Raw genomic sequence first — 12,780 nt, 5'->3', positions numbered from 1 at the left:
CATGCTCCTTCCGGTTGTCATCTATATAGGTTCCCCCCAGTTCTGCAAACTGTTCATTCTCGTTTACGTGCAAACAGGGTCCATTCTCGGCAAATACCTTTAAACACAGCTCATCTCTCAGGAGTAACGTAGTTTTACAATCACCATCTCGACCGTCAGCGTGTCAGACGGCACCAGGTTGCCAGGTACCTTTCTCCTTCATTCGCAAAAGCAGCAGCAAGCTTTTCGACCATCGGGTTGCCAGTTTGCATAGTTAAGGAAAAAAATAAAAGGGCACAGAGTTGCCAGTACTCCTTCCCTCCATAGCAAATGCAGCATACTTCGGCACTGAGTTGCCAGGTTCCCAGCCTCTTCCATCCTTGGCTAAACTCCGTAGCAAACGTCGGCACCGGCCAGGTTCCTTGATCCCTCATTCCTGAAAGCAGCAGCAGCTTCGGCAGTTGGCAGTTGTCTGCATAGACAAATAAATAAAAAGGCACCGGGATGCCAGGTTTTCCTTCATCCCCCATTTGCATGCAGCATCTAGCGTCCCTACTACCGAATTGCCAGTTTCTCCACTTCTATCATTGCAAGCAGCAGCAAACCCTTCTAGCACAGTGGTGTCAGGGTCTTGCTATATCTGCCATGTGCAAACCGCAGTGACAAGCTTCTTACCCCTGAGTTGCCAGTTCCTGTCCATCCATCAGGGCTAAAGCAGCAGAGAATCCTTCTAGGTGGTTCCTTCTATATCCATCATTCGTAATCGCAGCACCAATCTTCTTCCACCACGTTGCTAGTTTCTCAGCATCCGTTATTCCAAAGCAGCAGTAAAACCCCTCTGGCACTAAGATGACAGGTTCTCTCTTTATCCCTCATTCGCAAATGCAACAGCATGCCTCCGGCACCGAGATACCAGTTTCGCTGCCATCTTTCCTGCCTTTGCAAAACAAAGGTGAACCTTTGTGGCACCGAGATGGCAGGTTCTGTCCTCTATCGCTCCTTCTAAGACATCCAAACTGCGTCATGCGCATAATTCTTCATAGCGTGCCTTCACTTCTCATGTGCTTTCACCAGCATCATCAGGCATCCACCCTCGACACAATCATTTGAGACCGCTCTCTAAGTCGACTCACGGTTCTGACTGCGTCTGAACGACTTATCATCTCCCATGAAGTCCAGTGGACTCGCACTCTGCTCTCGGACGATTTTGACGTTATTATAGCAGAGATTATTTTCCTCTAATCAGTCTTTCAATTCATCAACTCTCCCCAAGCTGGTGCTGTCACTTCTGTTAATTCAGAAATCAGCTGAGGCGTTATTGCTACCTTATCTGAAGTAATTAACCAGCTAAGCACACCCTCTCCATCTTCTACTCAAAGACAAGCTTTTTGAGGCGCCGAGCCCTACCTCAAATCTCAAATCCAGCATTCTTCTCTGTCAGAGCTTCAGCTCAAAGTTGAGCCACGTCGCTACCCGATCGAGGGTTCCCCTCATTCATCCATTAAGATTTCCGTTGTTTGCAACTTCCTTTGATCTCTTCTCCTGCCATTCCTTCCGAATTGTCTGAGCTCATCCTCTCCACACCACGGAGCGACGTTCACTCTCCATGCGATCGTCTTTGTCCTCTTCTCCTTCTCTCTCCCCACCTTTACCTACTAAAATGCTGTCAATCCGAAAATGAGGACGTGGGTCCAGCTAGTGAATTGGAGATTATGTATTGGAATTTCAGGAGTGGGACCACGCCTCCAAACACGCTCCTTCCAGATGTCATCTATATATAGGGGGCGATCGTGGCTCAAGAGTTCAACAGTGTATGAATGTGTGTGTGAATGGGTGGATGACTGAACGTGTAAAGCGCTTTGAGGTCCTTAGGGACTAGAAAAGCGCTATATAAATACAGTAGGACTGGGTATCGTCACTGATTTCTAGAATCGATTCAATTCCGATTCACAAGGTCCCGAATCGATTCGATCCACGATTCAATTTAAATCTGGGAAATTTTGACAGTCAGAAATATTATAATTCAGATCTGTACATTTACATATTTTTGTATCAATAAAAAGGAAGCTGACAGTTTCGAGACTTTATCACAGGTGTGAGCGTCACAGCAGAGGCCTTTGTGTCAAAGTAGCGGAAGATAAAACACAGAAAAACATGAAGGTGATTTTCCTGTTCTGGGATTTTATAAAAATATTCTGCAGTAGATCAAAAACGAAAGAAAACCATTAATCAACATATGAACATCACCTCTGAAGTTACAGCGGTTTTATTAGAGACACAGTTAAGCGTTTTGCATTTTGAATAATTTTAAAAAGTTTTAATTTGTTCAGTATTGAACAGCAGAAATGAGGTTTTCTTTTCGGAAGTATGTAAAAGGAAAAAAAAACAGCGGCTGACAGCCTGTAAACAACAGTAGACTGGTGCGTAACAAGCAAGCGAATAATGAAGAAAGGGAAACTGTTCTTGAAGTACAGAGAGAGAGAGAGAGCTGTGCATCGCGGTGGAAGCAAAACAGTGAAAGTCAGAGTGAATTCATGACGATGTTTATGTGAAGCGTTTGGATCTTCTTTTGCTGCTGGTTCGGTCAATATTGTTTGGAGAGACATCAAACTAACAGCTTTAGAATCGGCGCAAAAAGGGCGTGAACACAAAGCGCGGACCCGCCGACAGATCAGAATCAGCGAGCTGTCGGCTTTCAGCCCCGACCGTGAGAAAGGCGACATCTAACTGATTCTGATCCGCGGGTCGCGCTGTGTGTTTAAGTCTATGTGCAGAGTCCGTGTTCCTGCTCTCATTTACTGTCTTAGCTGTTTGGTGGTTCTTGAAATTTTGTGAGATGTCACCAGAGATTCTGGCATTTTGGGCAAAATAAATTTATATTAAAAAAATCGACTCAGGATTTTAATGAATCGATTTTACGTTATCCAAGCCAGAATCGATCTTAATCGATGAATCGATTATAAAAACCCACCCCTAAAATACAGGCCATTTACCATATAGGTTCCCTCAGTTCTGCAAGCTGTTCATTCTCGTTTACGTGACCCACCCTTCCTCCCTCCTTGTTCTTAATTCTTTAACTTCTTCACTCCTATTTATAACACGGGGATCTGCCAGGCCCGGGAGCCGTCGCCAGTCCCCTTCGAGGCCTTCCCCAAACCGCAGCTCAATTAATGTCCAAGCATCACCTTTACCTACTAAAACGCTGCCAATCCTAAAATGAGGATGTGGGCCCAGCTAGTGAATGGATGTTAAAATCACCCACAATAATTATTTTATCTGAGCTGAGCACTAAGTCAGATAAAAAGTCCCAGAAATCAGACAGAAACTCAGTGTAAGGCCCAGGTGGACAATAGATGATAATAAATAAGACTGCTTTCTGAGTTTTACAGCTGGGGTGGACAAGACTAACCATCAGGCTTTCCAATGAATTAAAAGTCTGTCTGGGTCTTTGGTTAATAAGCTTGAGTGGACGATTGATGCCAAACCCTCTTTTGGCCTGTACTTCGAGGATTCTGATGATTACTATGACTGAGGGACATTCATTCATCTAAATTAACATTATGTTGAAACCAGGTTTCTGTGAGGCAGACTAAATCAGTTTATTGATCAATTGTTAATTTATGTACTAACAGGGATTCAACGGGAGACCAAATATTAATCCAGATTTGACTGTTTTACTCTTTGGTGCAGTCGTGGATACTGTATTGTTCTTTCTTTGTGATTTCTTTATGCTTAAATCATTTTTTCATGATTTTTGGTGATTTGGGAGTAGACATAGTCTTTAAGGGGATTTTGGAGGGATAAGGGAAGGAGAGAAGCTGCAGACAGCTCTGTAAGACTCTGTCACTCTTTCTGGTAAAGATGTTGGACAGGTCATCTGTTTGAAGCACCTCTTGCACCTCTAGTTCTTCGGCATCTCTGGCTCCACACTCATAATCCAAACATTGATTGGTCACATAACAGCATTTCTGGTTAGATCACATGGCATCAACCCAACTGCATAAAATCTGCATCGCCACCCTTTCACCTCCTGCCGAACCACCAACTGATGTGAAACTTTCAAAATGTTTTCAGTTCAGGTATAGTGACAGCACAGGGAGGATTAAATTCATGAATTCAGTTATTCATCTACATCAGCAGGGGGTCTGGAGCAGATTGCAGTTGTGTTTTCAGGCAGCTTCAGTCTTTAGTTTGAGTAAAAATGTGCACTGACATTTGAAAACAGGGTCCTTTTTCATATGTCTGCTGTAGCCATCATGTAATTTGCCCATTTCCTCCTTTCTTCCCATCCAGCTTCACCTGCAGCCCAGCTCTTCGGCTCTTCTGTCTCAGTCTAACGTTGGGGCTCTGTTGAAGGAACTGGCTGATGTAGAGAGGCTTCTGAAGGATGTGGACCTGCTTTCTAGTCTGGCTCGCCTGCTGCCCAAAGGGGCCTGTGCTGGTCGAACTCCAGCATCGCCAGCAAACACAACATGGCCTCTCAATGCCACCACATGGGGCCCCAACACAACTGACATTCCCGTAGAGGGTGATGAAGGAGGAGAGGAAGGTGGAGGAGCAGGAAGTGGGAAAGGGAAGAAGGAAACGGAGAATCCTCATTCTCAGTTTTCAGCATTTGTACAGTTATGGGCTGGACTGCAGCCCATTCTGTGTGGGAATAACAGGTGGGTATGACAAAAACTGTCTTTAATTGTATGAGGAATGCTTTTGTCATGTTGTTTTAAATAATATGAACATACATTTAAAGAAGTGCCCACGTGTTTAGACTACTCCTTTTTACAAAAAAGCTACCCAACCGAAGAGAAACAGAAGCAGCCACAGGTTTTATCTTTATATGAACAATGGTCAGAGTACAAAGCATATGCAATGAGAAAGCTCCTCCTCAGCTTCTCAACATAATAAAGTTCTAGCACATAAATTAAATACCAATCACATCAAGAATACGAGAACAGAGAGATTGTTAACAGCTTAAATGGGAAGAAATTAAAATACCAAAATACCTGGATATCAACATCAGCAAGAATGTCAATTAACTGTTTGTGAAATTGAAATAAGAGGATTACTTCTAGGACTTGTAGACAGTCAACTGTGTGGAATTAAATGAACTACAACTGAGCTCTAAAAGGATAAATGGACTGGTTCTTATATAGCGCTTTTCGACTTTATCTGAGCGCTCAAAGTCTTTATACATTCTCACATTCATACAAGCACTTTTTTCAGTTTTTTTCTGGTTAAACACTTTCTAACATTCACACACACTCATACTCTGTTGGATGCATGGGAGAGCACCTTGCCCAAAGATATTTAACATGCAGACTGGAGAAGCCAGGGCTCAAACCACCAACCTTCCCATTAGTAGATGACCTGCTGGATCTCCTGAGCTACAGCTGCCCCACCTCTAACTGATATAATTGTTGTAAATCAAAGTAATTATTGCTAAAACCACAAAATACTATGATAATAAATTTTTTAAAATTATTTTCAAACTACTCTGCTGTCCATGCACTTTATCGGCATACCGTTCTAGTAAACAAAAAAAGTGTGAAATATCTCAAAACATGCTTTATATTTTAGATTCTTCTAAATAGCCAACCTTTGCTTGATTACTGCTTTGCACTGTGGCATTTATCTGGGCTGAAAGTATCCTCAGCAGCAGAGGGACTCTTGGTCTTCCTTTCCTGCAGCAGTCCTCATGTGAGCCAGTTTCATCGTAGCGCTTGATGATTTTTGCGACTCCACTTGGGGACACATTCAAATTTTTAGCAACTTTTTGACTGACTGACTTTCAGTCCTTAAAGTAATGATGGGCTGTTGTTTCTCTTTACTCAGCTGATTGGTTCTTGCCATAATGTGAATTCTAACAGTTGTCAAATAGGGCTGTCAGCTGTGTCCGAACCTGACTTCTGCACAAAACAACTGATGGTCCCAGTGGCATTAAGAAGGCAAGAAATGAACAAATGGACCCTGACAGGCACACCTGTGAGGTGACTACATCATGAAGCTCACTGAGAGAAGGCCGAGGGTTTGCAGCGCTGTCAACAAGACAAATGGTGGAATCTAAAATATAAACATATTTAGAGTTATTTATCATTTTTTCTTTGCTTCCATATATCTGGCTTCATCTATTTGATGTCTTCAGTTTGTATCTACAATGTAGGAAGGGTAGTAAAAATAAAGAAAAAGCATTAAATGAGTAGGTGTGTCCAAACTTTTTACCTGTAGTGTATAACCTAGAAGATACAGATCAAATTACAAAGTACTGTTAGTTATAGTAGGGCTGTCTTGGTCGACACGCCTCTACAATGTTCCATGGAGATCAGGGGTGGTAGCTCTGGATCGGCAGACCTGGTGGTGGTTTCCATCTTCAAAGAAGGGGATCGAACGGTGTGTTCCCACTACTGGGGAATCACACTCCTCAGCCTCCCTGGGAAAGTCTATGCCAGGGTGCTGGAAAGGAGAGTCTGTCCGTTAGTCGAACCTCGGATACAGGAGGAACAATGCGGTTTTCGTCCTGGTCGTGGAACACTGGACCAGCTCTTTACCCTCTCAAGGATACTTGAGGGTGCATGGGAGTTTGCCCAACCAGTCTATGTGTGTTTCATGGACTTGGAGAAGGCATTCGACCGTGTCCCTTGGACTGTCCTGTTGGAGGTGCTCTGAGAATATGGGGTGTCTGGCCCATTGCTACGGGCCATTCGATCCTTATACAACCGTTGCGAGAGCTTGGTCCAACATAAGTCGGACAATAAGTCGGACTCGTTCCTAGTGGGTGATGGGCTCCGCCAGGGCTGCCCTTTGTCACCGATTCTGTTCATAATTTTTGTGGACAGAATTTCTAGGTGCAGCCAAGTGGTGGAAGGCTTCACTTGATTGGTCTCAGAATCTCATCTCTGCTTTTCACGGATGATGTGGTTCTGTTGGCTTCATTGAGTGATGGCCTCCAGCTCACAGTGGAATGGTTTGCAGCCGAGTGTGAAGCAGTGGGAATCAGATGAGGCACGCATCCAGTTCAGCCATCCGGGAGGGACTCAGAGTAGAGCAGCTCCTCTGCATCGACAGGAGTCAGTTGAGGTGGTTCGGGCATCTTACAAGGACGCTGCCTGGATGCCTCCTGGGTGAGGTGTTCCGGGCATGTCCCATTGGGATGATGCCCTGGGGCAGACCCAGGACGTGCTGGAGAGATTATATCTCTCAGCTAGCTGGGAATGCCTTGGTGTTCCCCCAGACAAGCGGGAGGAGGTGGTGGAGGAGAGGGAGGTCTTGGCTTCTCTGCATAGGCTGCTGTCCCCGCGACCCGGCCCCAGATAAGCGGAAGAAAATGGATGGATGTTACTTAGCAGTACAGTCTGTGCTCTTAACCATAGATCTTGTTGCAGGATAATTGAACCGGAGGCTTTGAAGCAGGGAAACATGAGCTCTCTGGGATTCACCAGCAAAGAACAAAGGAATTTGGGCCTACTGGTTCACTTGATGACTACAAATCCCAAGATCCTCTACTCTCCTATTGGCTCCCAGGTGGACAAAGTGATTCAGAAGGCATGTAAACACCACTCTCTTTCGTGTATATGTACAAAAAGATTTGCATTATCAATCAAGTATGAACAAAGCTTTTGTCATAACCAGCAAAAATACACTGTCCAAGCTATTAGTGTGTTTTCTTCCAAAACACTGGGAGGCAGAACGGACTGAATGAGTATGATGTAGATCACCACCATCTAATTTTTAACCCTAACCTGATACAATGTTCATTCAGAACATTTTCAATGTGTTGGTGCAACATGATCTATGCAACACTCCATAATGACAAAGCAAAAGATGTTTCCATTCACTTGTTTTAGAATTGTTGAAAAAAAGGCTGATATTTTGCATTCATACTATTAATCACGCACTTGGATATGACTGTGCTCTGTTGTCTGTGAAATGCTTTTAGAATTTGATTGGAGTCCACCTGTCATAGAACATATGTCTGTGAGGGTTCTCAGTCATCCAGGTCGTCGTAGTCAAAGGAGCTTGCAAAGAAAAGCGTCTGGACTTCTTTAAGTTGCTTGAAGACGTTTCACCTCTCATCCGAGAAGCTTCTTCAGTTCTAAGGTCAAATGGTGGAGAGTCCCAGATTTAAACCTAGTGGGAGTTTCCCCCCACAGAGGGACAATCACATGATAAGATGGGGCCAGGTTTCACAATGAGCTCACCCGAAACCCTGGCTGATTGGGACCCACACCCAGTTTCACACCTTGGCTCATGTGATTAGAGGATCATCAGGGGGTCCTTTTGTCCCTCTGTGGGGGGAAACTCCCACGGGGTTTAAATCTGGGACTCCCCACCATTTGACCTTAGAACTGAAGAAGCTTCTCTGTTCTCTGATGAGAGGTGAAACGTCTTCAAGTAACTTAAAGAAGTCCAGACGCTTTTCTTTGCAAGCTCCTTTGACGTCATAGAACATAATTGAAAAGGCCAGTGAGACAGGGCTGTGTCCAAGCACAGATCTGGGAGTAAATATATTTAGGATGTTTAAGACCACGGTGCCCTCCACTACTGTAAGAACTGTGTTACTGTATTGGAAGAAGAAGAAATAATAAGAAGAAAATAATAGAAGACATTTTATTTATAGATATACATATATTTGTTTATACAGATTCATACAGATTGTAATGAAAAACTAATGTGTTCACTTTTTTCTTTAAAGGCCAATGAGACATTTGCATTTGTTGGGAATGTGACACATTACACCCGGGTGTGGCTCAATATCTCCTCCCAGCTCAGGAGTTTCCTGGAGGAGGGCCAGTTCCACAAGCACCTGGTGTGGCTGCAGCAGGTACATTTACAAAAGAGCCCACGGACATGACGCTGCAGTGCTGTCTGTGCTGGAACATTTACATCCATCTTTTCCTAGAATTAGATTTTGAGTCAGGAGCCTTTTAATTGTGCTCTGCTTCTGCTTCATTCATCTTGTTTTTCTTTGCTCAAGTTGTTCTCAGATCTTCAGCAGCACCCTGAGTTGATAAATGGCACAGACACTGAGCTAATGCAAAGTCTGATGGAAGGAAACTACAGTCTTCCCAACACCTCCACCTTGCTAGAACAGCTGGACACCATTGACAATGCTGCCTGTGGCTGGACACACTTTATGTCTAAGGTCAGCACAGTTTTTATCTTAAATTTTACAAAGATAAAACAATGCATCACTCCAAAAACTTAGTTTTGACCTTATAAAAAAGCAGTTCTATAAATTCAGCCACATGACCACATGAAAGCAGCGGCCCAGGTTTGAGTCTGATCCATGTATGTCTTCCCTCCCCCTCTTGCTCCGCTTTTCTGTCTATCTCTACTATTGCTATCCAATAAAGGCAAAAAAATAAAAACACTTATGCATCCTGGATAGCTATGCATAGTGTGGATATCGAGTTCAGAAGAGAAAAAGAGTTCTCATTAAGAAGGAAAATACAATAGATGATTTAAGAAGGGGCCACCCGGGGAATGAATATGGAGCTGGGACAGGTTTGGACCATAATACCAGAACCAACTGGTGGACATGGGAGGTGATCAGGTTGAAGAAAGTCTTACCTGGCTTCGTTAGCCAATGGGACTGCTGATGCAAAAACTTGGGTGTGGGAGGAGTTTGGGGACATAAAACAAGACTTTTGGTCAGCATCAAGGTGATTCTGGCACATGACTCAGGAGGGGGATGCAGTGTTCCACTCACAATATATAAAGTGGTCGCAGAACACAGAACAAGCTCTTTATCCTCCTGAGGTTATTTGAGGGTGTGTGGGAGTTGTACAGTTGTCATATCGTCCCATGGGGTCAGCCCTGGGGTGTCTGGCCTGTTGCTGTGGGCCATTTGCTCCCTCTACCACTGCAGCGCGAGCTTGAACCATATTGTTGGCAATAAGTAGGACTGAGTGAGTGTTGAACCGTGCCAGTTCTGCCCTTGGTCACCAGTTTTGTTCATAGTTTTATGGACACATTATCTAGCCCTAGCAGGTGATGGAGGCTCTTGGGGTCTTGTTCATGAGGTCACAGATACAAGTGGTGGAAATTAGTTTCTTTCAAAGGGTGGCTGGGTTCTTCCCTTAGAGATAAGGTTACTCCAAGTCCCCCTCGGATGTTTGTTCATCCGAGGGGGACTTGGAGTAAAGCCTCTGCTCCTCAACATCAGGAGTCCTACTTGATGCCTCCTAGTCGAGGTGTTTCAGGCATATCGTACTGGGATGAGGCACCAGGTCATACCCAGGATATGCTGGAGAGATTATATGTCAGTTGACCAATGCAGTGTCCCCCTGGCTAAGCTGGAAGAGGTGGTCAGGGTGAGGGAAGTCTGGGCTTCTCTGCAAAGACTGCTGCTCCTGCGAGCCAAACCTGAATGCAGGGCTGCAATAATAATGACAACAATATTCATTCATTTTTATCTGCTTCACAACAACAACAACAACAACAACAAAGAAATAATCTTTCTTTATTAATGTTACTTACAGAGTGGGGTCATTATAAGACAAGTGACTGCTATCAGCTTTTAGCTACGTCTTTCTTTTTCTGTTTAATCACGTACCAGTATTTCAAATGTTTGGATTACACATGAAAACACGACTGGTACGCTGGTGTGATATTCACGTGAATTAACTTTTTTTTGCTTTCTTGATTCTGGTGTCAGTCACAACAGTCATGGATGACTCTTTGTGTTTATATTTTATTAAAATTGTTATTAGGAATCCACAGATAAATGCAAAGTCATTGCATTAAATCACACTGAGAAGTTTTTACATTCTATTTAATGTCTTTGGACTTTGTAGAGAAAACAGAGACAACAGCACACGATCCTACTGCGTGCTGTAAATATGTAAAGACTTTAATAAGCTCATATGATGGTTTCATCTTGGTGCTAAAACACCAACAGCCTTCTGCAGTGAAACATGATTAGAGTAGAGTAGAATAGAATAGAATAGAATAATTACTTTAATTGTCCCACAAGGGGAAATGTGGTTGTAACAGCAGCAAAAAACAAAACAAAAAAACCCCCACATATACAAACAGAACAGGACACAGAACAGAAACACACAATCTTCACATATTTACATCATGGACAATAGTTACCAAAACAGAGCACTGTACAGTTATTAAAATTAAAGTGCAGATAAGTGGCAAACCCAGGTGTGTGTCTGTTACTTGTGTTTCCAGGTCAGTGTTGATGTCTTCAAGGGCTTTCCTGATGAAGACAGCATTGTCAACTACACCCTGAATCAGGCTTACCGGGACAACGTTTCTGTGTTTGCCAGTGAGTCGCCTTTGCATGTCCGACTGTAATCATAGTATCTAATGCATTTAAAGTGCAGGAGTGAGGTGGACATGCTCTAGATTTTCACAATGTCCCGTTTGTGCTTTGCTTGCAAAAAGGTCACTTGCGTACCCACAGGCCTCAGACTGCTTCCAGCTAGAGGTCAGCTGACTCCTGTCAGCTGACTTCCCTTTGGGCATATCTCATTCCACTGAAGCTTCTTCAGTTCTAAAACCAATCGCTCCCAGATTATTTGCCGTAGTGAGAGTTGTCCATTATGAGGGTCGCTGACACCCTAATGATTCTCTACCTAATCACATGAGCCAAGGTGTGAAAACGAGTGTAGGTCACAATCACCATTGTGGACCCACTGCGAAGCCTGGCCCCACCCAATCGTGTGATTTCTGAGGTCAAAAGGCCCAGGATGTGAGTGGGCATTAAGGCATCTGGGAAGGATCTCAAAACGTACATGAGTGTGCCCCACACTGCTCCCCCTGGTGGATACACATGACATTACCACTTGATTTCCTAATTGCCGTTTAGGGGCGTTACTACTCATGGTTGCATCATTCACATCACAGGCGGGGATGTCACTGCGCTCTCCCATCAACCAGCAATCAGTCAGGATTCCTCACAGTCCTGTCAGGGATGAGCAGCTGTTTCTGTTTCTGTTTCTATATTATTCAGAGTCGTTCATAATCACATGGAGCATATTAAATGCCCACATCAGAGTTTTGATGCAAAATTAGATTTTCTTTACTATTCTAATGTTTTCTTTCCCCAGGTGTGATTTTCCAGACTAATAAAGATGGCTCCCTTCCACCACATGTTATGTACAAAATCAGACAAAATTCCAGCTTAACAGAGAAGACCAATGAAATCAGGAGGGCCTACTGGCGCCCTGGCCCCAACACTGGGGGGAAATTCTATTTCCTGTATGGCTTTGTTTGGATCCAAGGTAAGGAACTGAAATTCACTTACTTCCCCAGTGCTGACCGTTTGATTGTGGTTGGAATGAGAATTCTCAGTCTTGTGTGGTTTTTGAACAGTATGTAGATCAACGGTTTTATGCACAGGACCCAAGGGGTGACACACTGATATCAGTGCAGTTTCATTTGTTTTTATGAAGTAAAGGTAACGTGCTTACCTGGCCTTGTGTCAGATTGGCACCCTGTCCAGGATGTACCCTGCCTCTTGCCCTGTGGCAGCTGGGATGGGTTTCAAGCCCCCTGCAACCCTGACCTGGATGAGCAGAAGGGGATGGATTGATGGAACGTGCTTACAACGCTGCAGCAGTAGCCTTTTCTAACTACAAATCATATTTTATTTAGTTGCTGAAAGCAGGGAAGCCACTCAACTGACACAGAATATTGAATGATGAAATCAGAGTGATAGACGTGTCTGAAGACAACGCAGTGTAAGGCTGTTTAGCCAGGAGAGGTCACAGGCTCTGACAGGGTTGGATCATTACAAAAAGACTACAAATCAAACTTTCACGGTCACGTGTGTGGGAATGGAAGGAGAGGACC

The 12,780-nt window shown here is 43.9% G+C and overlaps 1 protein-coding gene across 1 annotated transcript in view; it reads left to right on the top strand.

Moving 5' to 3' along the window:
• The window catches only part of abca2 (ATP-binding cassette, sub-family A (ABC1), member 2), a 106,211-nt gene that overhangs the window by 43,055 nt on the left and 50,376 nt on the right, over positions 1-12,780 (top strand). The window contains exons 8-13 of the mRNA XM_076890546.1: positions 4,273-4,643; positions 7,356-7,515; positions 8,666-8,794; positions 8,948-9,115; positions 11,155-11,251; positions 12,036-12,209. Of these exons, the coding sequence (XP_076746661.1) occupies positions 4,273-4,643; positions 7,356-7,515; positions 8,666-8,794; positions 8,948-9,115; positions 11,155-11,251; positions 12,036-12,209 (1,099 nt within the window). The remainder of the gene's footprint in view (positions 1-4,272; positions 4,644-7,355; positions 7,516-8,665; positions 8,795-8,947; positions 9,116-11,154; positions 11,252-12,035; positions 12,210-12,780) is intronic.

The sequence above is a fragment of the Maylandia zebra genome, linkage group LG12 (genome assembly GCF_041146795.1).
Source record: "Maylandia zebra isolate NMK-2024a linkage group LG12, Mzebra_GT3a, whole genome shotgun sequence".
In the NCBI taxonomy this organism is placed as follows: Eukaryota; Metazoa; Chordata; class Actinopteri; order Cichliformes; family Cichlidae; genus Maylandia; species Maylandia zebra.
This window is presented reverse-complemented; position numbering and strand designations above follow the sequence as displayed.